The sequence below is a fragment of the Protopterus annectens genome, chromosome 6.part0 (genome assembly GCF_019279795.1).
Source record: "Protopterus annectens isolate FY-2018-M chromosome 6.part0, PAN1.0, whole genome shotgun sequence".
Classification (NCBI taxonomy): Eukaryota; Metazoa; Chordata; order Ceratodontiformes; family Protopteridae; genus Protopterus; species Protopterus annectens.
The window spans coordinates 1,572,480,543-1,572,492,876 of NC_056737.1; the positions used below are offsets into that span (position 1 = coordinate 1,572,480,543).

At 40.4% G+C, this 12,334-nt stretch overlaps 1 protein-coding gene across 1 annotated transcript in view; it reads left to right on the forward strand.

The window, feature by feature from the left end:
- Positions 1 to 12,334, forward strand: part of LOC122804006 (solute carrier family 15 member 2-like) — a 748,008-nt gene that overhangs the window by 617,505 nt on the left and 118,169 nt on the right. Inside the window, exon 20 of the mRNA XM_044073688.1 lies at positions 6,782 to 6,928. Within this exon, the coding sequence (XP_043929623.1) occupies positions 6,782 to 6,928 (147 nt within the window). The remainder of the gene's footprint in view (positions 1 to 6,781; positions 6,929 to 12,334) is intronic.

Genomic DNA, 12,334 nt, shown 5'->3' on the forward strand with positions numbered 1-12,334 from the left:
GCACACAATGTACCAAACCTACCAGCTCCTGGCATGCACAGAACTGCCTTAGGATCGCACGATCAAGGTAACCAGTCTCCAGAAACTTCAGCGTCTTGTGCTCTCCCTTGTTCTGGGTTTAGAACATCATTAATGGATACAGATAGAGTCAACACGAATAATTCCAATGAATTTGGAACTGCTTCTGCAGTGAGTACTTTTTCTACTTTACCTTCCCACGATGATTGGTTTAAGGACCCGATTTTGTTTGTTAACGGGTCTTCTCGGACTGATAATTTGAAAGATAGTAATGACAATGAAAGCAATTTGACTAACAAACTGAAAATTTATGATGCTAAGCTGTTTAAATTTAAAAAACTACAAAGTGAAGTACAATACCTCACCGAGTGCATTAATAGACAACAAGTACCGAAGAGGTTAAGGCAATGGCGATTCCCCACAGGCCTGATTAACAATTCAGCGTTTCATAAGGATTTATTAAAGCTTTTTGATCGACAGGGTGTGAAATTCATGCAACTACTTGTACAGAATTATATTTCTCAAATGAACACCTTAAAAGTGGATTTAGCTGATTTGGACTCTTAACATATGTGGTGACAAGGACTTTGCACGTTACAAATATGACTTTTTACATATATTTTCAAGTATTGACAATACTTTAATAAGAATAAAAGAAAACAAATTCAAAAAACTAAATAGAAACTTTACAGCATATAGTAAGTGTTTAGCATATCCAATGCCACTTTCTAACAGAAATGTTAGTTTTGAACAGAAGCTGATGAACGCTGTTGATGTTAATGACAGGGAGTCTGTTTGTGATGTTATTGATGATAATTTAACCAATGACATCATTACTGACCACCTGTCTCCAGCAAGGAGAAGTGAGAGATTAGAAAATAGGGCTAATAATACTAATGTTAACCCTGGTAACTACAGGAATAATACTACAAATTCTGTAGCTTCAAATCAGGGTTTTCAATGGAACCAGAGAGGGGGTATGAGAAGAACACAAAGCCACCCACAACAAAGACAATCCTGGAAGAAAAGGAACAGGAGGAGGAAGTAGCTCCCTTTTACCATTTTGAGGAACCTGTAAATTTGGTAAATGTTTTGAAACAAGTACAAATTCTAACGAATAGTTCTGGTGACTTTCAAATTTACAATTATTCTAATTTTGTTCCTGTTCCACTTTTAATTGAAGTACTTGCTAGGGGGTTGTCTTTTGTTCCCTCAGTTAACAGTGACCTAGCTAGATTATTGATAGATTTAAAAATGTATACAAGGAAGTTGAATTTAAGTGCACTTTTTGGTAATAATTCTAGTCTGATTAGTGACTTCAAGGTGGACACTGTATTTAATCCACCACTACACCCTTCAATCTTATTTGAAAAGATTTGTGAGAATGATTTCAGAAACTTATTAGGGAAGTATACTAATAATCAACATTTCAATCTATCTAAAATTGAAAGGGACATCCTAGCAGGTCTTAAATTTGCCAACATTCGGGTTATGAAGCCTGATAAGGGAGGTGGGTTAGTTTTTATGGACAGTGAATGTTATGACAATAAGATTTGTTCCTTATTGGCATCTGATTCTTACGTCAAGGTTTCCCTCAATTAAATGAATGGAGCATATCTGCATTTGAAGGGCTTCATTAATGACCTATTTATTGAGGGACGCATTGGCGTTGATTTATACCATTTTTTATCAATAGAGCACCCCTTGACTCCTATGTTATTTGGATTACCCAAAGTACATAAGGATCTTAATAATCCTCCCTTCCGTCCGATTATTGACAGAAGGCAATCTATAACCTATGGGTGTGCCAAATTTGTTAACGCAAAGCTTAAACTAGTATTGAAGGATCCGACTCAGATTTGTAGAGACTCGTGGGCCTTTTTAACAGCTATGAATAACTTTCCATTTTCAGAAAATTTGAATTTTCTCACCATTGATATTCGGGACTTGTATACCGTAATTCCCCAAGACATCGGGTGTGAATGGGTTAGAGAATTCATGGTGAGGAAATCGATGGATGGCCCATGTATTGAGTTAGTTATTTGTTAGAACTGGTTTTGAACAACAGTTATTTTATGTTCAACAAGGAACTTTATTTGCAGAAAACGGGTGTAGCCATGGGCTCTCCTTGTGGAGCTACATTTGCAAACACTGTGATGGCCTTTTGGGAGACAAAATTCCTTTTTGAGGACACCATCTTCCAGGAGAGAGCAGTTTGATACACCCGTTACCTTGATGACATCTTTATTTTATGGCGAGGGGATGTGGCTTCAGCTGAAAGTTTTGTGAGACATATCACCAAATATACTGATTTTTTGGATTTTACATGGGAATTTAATACTGACAGGATTTCCTTTTTAGATGTGGATCTAATTAAGGACTATAATACCCACAGGTTTATTTCCAAAATATTCAGGAAAACAACATATTCTAATTCCTTTATACATTTTTCGAGCTGCCATCCCTTCTTTCAGAAGAGGGGTGTCGTTAAGGGTCAACTTGTACGGGCTGCAAGGATGGTTTCCTTGGAATGTGATTTTAATGATGAATGCATTTTTTTGAAGAATTTGTTCACCAATCGTGGTTATCCTGGCAAATTAATTGATGAATTGATTTGTGAGGTCTCTGCGAAAAGGTCAAATGGTCATTTCACACCTCTTTTGAGTGGTGAACATGACAGTTTTAGGTCTCAAACAACAAACAGTTATTCAGACCTTTGTATTTCTAAAGGGGGAAATGTTATGAATGATGACATTATTATTGATGAAGTTATTATCTCAGACTTAGCTAGAATTGAAAAACTTTCTGATAAAGATATAGCTAGTCTGAGTTTCATTACCACTTTCTCTATTGATGCCCCCCTTTTAAGATCCATCATTATTAAGAACTGGTGTTTTCTTGTGGATGATACTAATGTCAGACACCAAGTGGGGGATTCACCCAGTTTAGTGTTTAGAAAAGGACTGAATTTGAAAAATATTGTTGAGGGGAATAGTACAAGATGTCATTCACCTCATTGTGGTATGTATAAATGCCGGGCATGTCGTTGGTGTCGATACATATAAGTGGGTAATAAATTTAGTATTAAAGGAAGGAATTATGATATCAAAGACAAATTTAATTGTAATAATAAAGGATTGGTATACCTGGCTTTATGTTCGAAATGTCCAGCTTTTTATGTGGGCAAAACTGGGAGACCACTTAAAAACAGGATTTATGAGCATATTTATGCCCTCAATAAATTGAATTTGAATAACACGTTAGCCAGGCATACTAACACCTTCCCTGAACATGAATTCAGATTCTTGGTTATTGAAAAAATCTATGAAAATGTGAGAGGGGGTCCAATAGATTTGAAAATAGAAGAGAGGGAATTAATTTGGCAGCTGAGGCTCAATGCCTTATCTGCCCCAGGGTTAAATGACTCCGTTTCCATTAAAAGTTTGCTGAAACTGAGGGCATTAATGAGATAACAAACATATATATAACATTTATACGCTTTACATGGTTATTTATTTGTTTTATGTTCTATGTATTGAATGTTCTTTACACACCTTATTTATTATTTGAACATTCTATGGGTGCGTTTTTCTTGTGGTTTGGTACTTTAATTAGAGGCTTGGTCTTCTTTTGAAGGAAATGTTGTCATATTAGTTATCAGTTTTTATACATAAATATGGTTGTACTTTTATTCAATTTTGTCTGATGAAGTTTGCTTAATATAGTAAACGAAAGCGCTAACTTTTAACTTGGATTCCAGTGTGGTTTGTTCTTCATTTGGTGTTTTATTTTCAAGTGTTATTTCTTTGCCAGTTTATTTAAAAAACAATCTTGTAGTTCAACATACATATTTACAAATGATAGACTTATCTGCACAATTCTATCTGGCTAGGCTGGCAGTCTTCATCCATCTCTTCCAGTCCTCACAAGTGGAATAGATGCTTTTTCAGCATATGGACAATAACATTTCTAAATGGACTGTGGATGTTTATAGGTTCATAGGTTCATACTAGGCTATCTGCCCTAGGGCATTTATAAGCCTAACCAGAGTGTGTTTGGCTTTCACCACCCATTTTAAATTCATTTTGCTATGCCCTTTTTCGAGGTTAGTATACTGTGCCTCTGTTTAACAGTGACACAGAAGTCATACCCGGGGTAAACCTATGACCTCCCATCCACTTATCAAGATTCCTCTTGAAGAGAGTCAGAGGGACTCTGCCTAACCTGGACTGAGATTTTATTTCAGAGTGAAGGGAGCCTCTGGGTTATGAATCTGTCCCTCCAGCATGTCCTATTTATTTCAGTGCTGAGGTTCAAGTCTCTCGAGCACGTAGCTCGATGGGATTTGTATTTTCTGAGGTGCATCATGTCCATTAATTCCGGGTTGGACATGGCTTTATACATCAGGCACAGATCGCCTCTAAGCAGGTGGTATGCCGGGCAGTATATGGCATCTGTTTGAGCCCTTTGATCCTCTTGGTGAGGTACTTTTGGGGTCTTTCCAGTTGCTGCAGGCGTCTGGTAAGGTACATCCCAAAAGGAGCATTGTACTCAATTATGGGCCTGATGAGGGATGAGTAAAGAGGCACGGTGACCTCACCTGATCTAGATGTGAATCTCTTCATGATTAGGTGGGCTATATAAAATGTTTTTCTAACCACTTTGGCCACGTGGTTTTCAAATGAGAAATTGCTATCAACTTGGGTCCCCAGGTCCCTAATTACTTCTTCCGTACTTAATGGATTACCACCTATGTGGTAATTTGTGGGCACTTTGTTTTTGCCAAAGGGATGACTATACACTTTTTGGTGTTTAGCTTGAGGCCATGGCTCTGGCACCAGTTGTCTGTTTCTATGAGGCCCTTTTGTAGGATGCTTGTGTCGGCTGGAGAGTCGATTATGGCGCCTAGTTTGCAGTCATCTGTGAACTTGGTCAGCCACAGTCCTTCCGTGTTGGCCTGTACCTCCGAGAAATATATACCGAACAAGAGAGGTCCAAGGACTGAGCCTTGTGGGACGCCACTTGTAACTGGTTTGGAGTCTGACATGGCTCCAGCAATTTTAACCATGTGGGTTCTGTCCTTGAGCCAGTTTGCAACCCATCTAGTGACATAGCAGTTTATATTTAAGCTGATGAGCTTATCTATCATGCCCGAGTGGGGTATTGTATCGAAGGCTTTTGCGAGGTCCAGGTAGGCTGTGTGGACCACCTTCCCCTTGTCAGTGGCCTTGGTGACTGTTTCAAAGAAATCGACCAGATTTAAGAGGCAGGATCTGCCGTTAACAAAGCCGAACTGGGTAGGATCCAGTGTCTGTAGGTCCCCAATATCTTTATTTATGAGGTCCATGATGATCCTTTCCATAGATTTGCAGACCAAGCTAGTCAGACTTATGGGGTGATAGTTTCCAGGATCCGTTGAGGCACCATCTTTGTGGAGAGGGACCACTGTTGCTGTACGTCACTCTTTGGGAACATATCCTGTAGTAAGGCTGAGATTGAACAGTAGTTTTATGTTTGGGTTTAGCTCTTCTTGGAGTTCATGTAGGACGCAGCCTGGGACACCGTCTGGTCCCATTGATGCTGTGTTTTTTGCTTTGGAGAGGGCGGCTCTTACCTGAGCATCTGAGATGTCAGGGGGGCAGCACTCTGCTGGGATAGATATTTGCCTTTTTGGTGGGGGGGGGGTGTTTGCACTGAACCTGTCATCTAGGATGTTGGCAATGTCTGTGAGTTCGGTGTATTTTTTGTCATTTTGGACTAATTCTGAGCATATTTGGGAATTCCCACCCATGTTCCTAACATAACTAAAGAAAGCCTTTTGATTATCCTTAGTGTCCTGTGCAATTTTTCTCTCGAAGCTGGCCTTAGACAATTTTATGAATGCCCGTAGTTTTTTGCTAATACTGATCAGAGATGCCTTCCCTTTTTGGGATTTTGCTCTATCATGTAGTAGCTTCCTCCTTCTGTTGTATAGTTTGTTTATGGCTGGGGTCCACCAGACAGGACGCCTGCCTTTGGAGGATTGGGTCTTGGTTTTATTTGGGATTGCATGATCCATGCATTCCTGAAGGTGTTCATAGAATGCATTTATAAAGGATTCTGCGGTCTGGGCCATATTTTCTACAGGCCAGAGGGCTTTGAAGGATTCCACCATGGTTTTGAGGAGTGTGAAATTTGCTTTAGAGAAGTTTTTCACTGTGGTTTTCTGGGCAGGGGGGTGGATCGGGATGTGAATATCCAGTGAGATTAGTTTATGGTCTGATCTTACCAGTGAGGGATACACTACTGGTCTGGAGCATAGAGTCCCCATGTTGGTGATGATCAGGTCCAGCATGTTTTCCCCTCTTGTGGGAGTGGTAACAAGTTGTTCCATAGTTTATGCATTGAATCTCTTTGTTTTCTAAGGGTCCTTCCTGTCATGCTTAATACAAGGATGGTTTTGTGTACTCTGTCTGGAAACATTCGAAGACAACTACACATTTCAGTCCACTTCTGAACCAAGCTAAAGGACTGACTAGGATAGGAATGTTACCATTGCTTAAAAGAACTATTATTTGGAGCCCATGCTGGTATATACATGTAGAAGGTGGTAATACAGCCTTATTAGAAAAAGCACAGATTAATTAAAACCGATAACTTTAAAAATTATGTAGTGGTAGCACATAGAAATATACTTCAGTCGAACAACATGCATAAAAGCAACAAATGGAGTTCTACAGTACACAGATTATGACATTTTCTAATTTTTTTTTTATTTTCACAGGCTTCAGAAACTGTGACTTTGGCTAACAAAACTGAAGACATCCCTGCCAATAGCTTTCACATCGCTTGGCAAATCCCACAGTATGTTCTATTATCGGCTGGTGAAGTAATGTTTTCAATAACTGGTCTGGAATTCTCCTACTCTCAGGTACGGTTACTAACCTCTGCTAACCCAGACTGATATATTTTTCACCTTCCTGCTCTTACCCCTATCCCAACTCCTCTAACCTATGCCTCCAAATCTAGTTACTACTCTTTTCTTCATAGTAAGAGAATAAAATATAAGGGCTTTTCTCTCTTATTTGGTATTGCTCATACCTACTACTGTGTTTAGTACAATTTTTTAGTATAATTTGTAGTATAACTTTTATTGCTTAAAATGTTATTATTATAATTTTTCTTTTGACCAATGCTACCACTGCATTATGATTTTGAATGTCTTTTACATATTGTTAACTTTGTCACTGTTCATTCTTGGAGCTTTTCTCCCTGGGCCTCTACTGAAAATGGACATATATCCAGTTAGACTAGCCCAGTCAATAAATGTAAAATAAAATAATAAAATAAATAAAGTTTAGTAGCATATTTTAAAATCCCATGCGATTGATTTAGAATCTGTAGTCATATTAGTAAATGACTATGTGATGAAGAAATTACTGACGTATTTGTAACACAGTCAGTGCTGTGATGTAACACCATATGTTTGTTAGTAAGAATGAAGATTCATTGTCTTATTTGCATAGTCTGTTGTTTTAAGAATGGTAATTTAAAATTCCTACTCCTGGTCATACTGTCAGACATTAACTATATTTTCAAACACATCAGGTTTTCTGTTGTCAGGTATTAACTATGCATTCAAACACATCACGTTGTTTGTTGTCAGCCATTAACTGTACATTTACACACATTATGTTTTCTTTTGTCAACCATTAACTATACACTCAAACACATTGTTTTTTTCTGTTGACTAATAAAGGGGAAGGCTGCAATGATTCATCTGAAATGTACCAGGAGGTTAAGAAAGCTACAGTGACATACATTACTGAAGTGAAAGCATACTAGGCATGTGATGAGTTTGCAGTGGCCATGTAGAATGATGACTGGATGGTCAATGAGAGCCTCTGACAAACAATTCAAATGCCATAGGAAATAATACAGGAATTGCTTAAACTATACTAAGATAGGGATAATATGATAGGATAAGGAAGTGATGAGCATTATTACAGCAATTTTTTTGGAACCAGAGGGAACAATCTGAGGAACCTTTTTAACTCATTTGGTATGTCCTCTTATTGAGAAGCAATATCTAATGTCTAGTAGATAAGAGTCAATGAAGTTACTGTGGTAGGCAGGAGCATCATTAGTGACAAAGCTGCAGGTATGGATGCGACTCTGCACTGGGCAAGGGTGGGGAAGAGTGCCATTTGAGCCTCTTTAGTGTAATACAGAAAGTAGGGATGGTACCTTTGGGCTAGCAAACTTGGGTAGTAGCCACCCATCTTATGAAAGGGGATCATATGGTGTGTGTGTGTGTGTGTGTGTGTGTGTGTGTGTGTGTGTGTGTGTGTGTGTGTGTGTGTGTGTGTGTGTGTGTGTGTGTGTGTGTGTGCGTGTGTGCGTGTGTGCGTGTGTGCGTGTGTGTGTGTGTTCCAGCTATAAGCTGATCAGTCTCCGAGGCACTCACTGGAAAAGCCCATATCTGCATATTGAATAGAAGACTCAGGCTGATAGCCAAACCTCAGATTCAGAAAGAATAATGTAGATACTGTTTAGGCCATAAAACAAAGGGCCATCTCATTAGCCTTATGGACTTGTATAAAGGGTTATGTCCATGTATCCCAGCATGAGCTGTGGACAGTCCTGCAAGAGGACTGCAACTGTTGTATGCTATCCAGATGGGGTATGACCTCAGTAAGAGTGGTAAGAACATTGTTGGCATTAAGTTCAATTCACATAAAGTGGTGTTGAGCTTCTGAAAGGGTATGTTGTGTCACCACTCCTGTCCGTAATGTATTAGTTCCTATCAGGTATCTCATTCACTTCCATTAGCTTCACTGGCATTTTCAAGAGGTCCCTCAAAATGCATTTCTTTCATCAAGCATATAGAACATCATAATTTGGGCAAATCACAATATTTTTTTTCTGTTCTGAGGTTTTATAATATTTTTATATTTTGTATTTATCAGCTATAATTATTTGATTTGTATTTAATTTATGTAATATATCCAGGTTTAAGTGCAATAATAAACTTCAATTAACATCATAATCAGTGATCCAGGAGATCCGTTGACTAGAGCCATTGCTACATCAGACTGGTAACAGATGAGATTCAGGCATCTTACAAGGATAATGCCTTAGTGGGTATCACTGGGAATATTCTCTGGACAGCCCATGAGGTAAGAGCTCATGCCTGATTGCTGAAGAGACCAGAGCTGACAGTCAAACCTAAAATTCTTGGGGAATAATGTGAACTCTGTTTAGGCCATGAAACAGTAGACCACCCCATTAGCCTTGTGAAGTTGTTTGATGGGTATTGCGGCTTGATAATCCAGCATGCTTTAGATGATACTTACCTCTTTGCATCTCAGCATGAGTCCCAACATACACTTAAGGGATTGCATCCCTCAGTTTAACTGAGAAAGCTTTGGGATCCTTCAGAATGTGATTAAATCTATGAAAGAGGAAGGAGTCCTGTGTAGTGTGCTGGCACTGTGATCCTTACCAGGAAAACTAGAAGGAAAACGTGGGAGTGAGTGAGTGAGTGAGTGAGTGAGTGAGTGAGTGAGTGAGTGAGTGAGTGAGTGAGTGAGTGAGTGAGTGAGTGAGTGAGTGAGTGAGTGAGTGAGGATTTGGCTAGCTAAGAAGAGTTTACACATGCATATTTTATTAGTACGATTTCTATTCTATCTTGGTAATACAGTGGAAACAGTGGATTAAATTTTAATGTGATGCAAGAGTATATGAGTAAAAATAATTAGTACATATGAGACAGAATATCAGAAAGGTGACTGCATTGGGGCATTGAACTGCATTATTATTATTATTATTATTATTATTATTATTATTATTAAGTTTGATTTATCTAATGCTTATAATTCTGTATGATGTCAGGGTAGAACATTACATATACTCCTTTACAGCAAGCTGTGTGTGGGAAAGAAGATTAGGAGTTGCTCTATTAAAATACTACATTCCCCCAGATTCTGCAAGCCTTGCACGCATGCAGGATTAGTGCAGGAGCTCCAGCAGGCAATATGTCTGCGTGTGATCCAGGAATAGCCTGTAGGGGCATGCACAAGCGCTCTTGCACTACTCCTGCACGGACTCTGCCCCTGTATGCAAATTACTCCATTCCATTTTCAGGAGAAATCCAAGCAAATGAGGTGAATTTATGATCCAGGAAGCTGGAAACCGGCCGTGCAGGACTAGTGTATTCTGTAGAAATAGTAAACGAGTACATTTCTGCAAATTCCAAAACAGAGTCATCACAGCTCCAAATAAAGGGTGCATATCAGTCAAGAAGCATGCCAATGGCCAAGTATAAGGCCATTGGCATTGAAAACAGGTTAAAAAATTAAAAAATCGACTTTTAATTTTCTTATAGCCGATCTCGGCTGTTTAAGCATAGGGCAGTGGCTAACAAACGGGATCAGGGGGAAGATAAGAAAATAAACCTAAAATAAGCATTCTAACTAAAATCACTATTCTGCCATTATAGCCAAAGGCAGGCAGAAGTCAACATGGCCAGTGAATAGTGGTTGCTAAGGGGGGGAGGCACAGTGTGAGACATGTAACTATGCATTAGCAGGCAATCCTATGCAAATGAGGGGATTGATAGTGAATCCCAGATATCCCCAGCATACTAATCAGCTCCCAACAGTGTAACAGCAGGAATAGCCTGGTGCAAGCCTAGGAATTATCTAACATCATGGGGGGTGTGTCAGGCATAATGTAAGTGAATTGGAGCCCTGTGGCTTGGGTTTGCCCTTAGCTTAGCACAGCTAAGCAAGGGGGTATGTCTGAGGCTGCCTAGCACTCTTTACATTGCCTAAGCGGGTGTGTGCGCCGCACACCAGGTTTTAAAGGAAAAAAAAAAAGTAAACCAGGAAATAGCAGCTCTGTGCACATTTGAGCACTGTGTTTGTGCAGTGCACCCCCAGGCTTAAACAGGAAGGCAATGGGAAGGGAAAACAGCAATAGGAAGGTAATCTAGGAGAACTAGCATAGCTGGCAGGTGAAATGTATCAGAATCAGCCAATTACACAGGCAGCAGACCAACCCAGCCCAGAACACTACTATAAACTATGCAAACACCTTCCCCATTGGTTTTTCCCAGACTCTACACCACCGGTGTATACAAGCAGGGAACTTTTAACAAACAAAACAACAAAATGATAGGGGCTGCAATAGCTATCATACAACAACTTATGGAAGAAGCTGAGGGTGGTGAAGATGTGAATGCTGTCAACCAACCCACAGTGAGGAGACGGAGGAGAGTGTATAGACCCAGGGTAACCTACCAGGGGCTACATGAGTTGGAGATAGTGGAGCGCTATAGAATGGACAGGGACCTCCTACAGCAAATTGTTGAGCTGTGCCGGCCATGCCTGACACACAGAACTAACAGAGGGGAACCCATACCAGTGGATACCAAGGTATGTGAAGGCCTAAGAATACTAGCTACAGGTACCTTCCAAAGGCCAACTGGGGATATGATGGGGATCTCACAGGCATCAACATCCAGGGTACTCCACCAGTTCTTGGATGCCATGTCAGCACATACTGGTGAGCACGTATATTTCCCCAACACCCATGAGGCATTGGCCAGCAATATACAACTGTTCCACCAAATAGCAGAACACCCTGAGGTAGTGAGTGCTATAGACTGCATGCACATATGCATCAAAGCACCACCCAGTGAGTGGGGTAGTGTCTACATCAACCGCAAGGGCTTACCCTCCATCAACTTCCAAGGTGTGTGTGATGCCCAGGGCATAATAATGAATGTGTGTGCTGGCTGCCCTGAAAGCTATCATGATTCCCACATCTGGCATTTGACAGAGCTGTACCATAGATTTGCCAGTGAGGGCATCCCTCACGGTCACCTAGTGGGGGATGCCGGATATGCACTGGAGCTGTGGCTGATGACACCCATCAGAAATGCATGCACATGAACGAGAACTTCATAATGAGGCACATGCTCAGACCAGAATTATAATAGAGCGTGTGTTTGGGATGCTCAAGTCACAGTTCCAGTGCCTGGACTAATTTGGTGCAGCCTTGCAGTACTCACCAGCTACAGGTACCCAAATTGTCATCGTATGTGCCATGCTACACAATATTATCTTGCAGAAACAGCTGCAGCAGGAACAGCATGGGGCAGGCCCACACACCACCCCACCATTGCCAAGGCCTGCACAGGCACAGAGTGACTCTGAGGAACAACCTGAGCCTGCCCCAGTAGGCAGAAGGAGGCGTGCCCAGTATGCCCTGGCCTTGGCAAAGAGGCAACACATAGTCCATACACTGACACAGGAGGGACCCGGGGAATAAC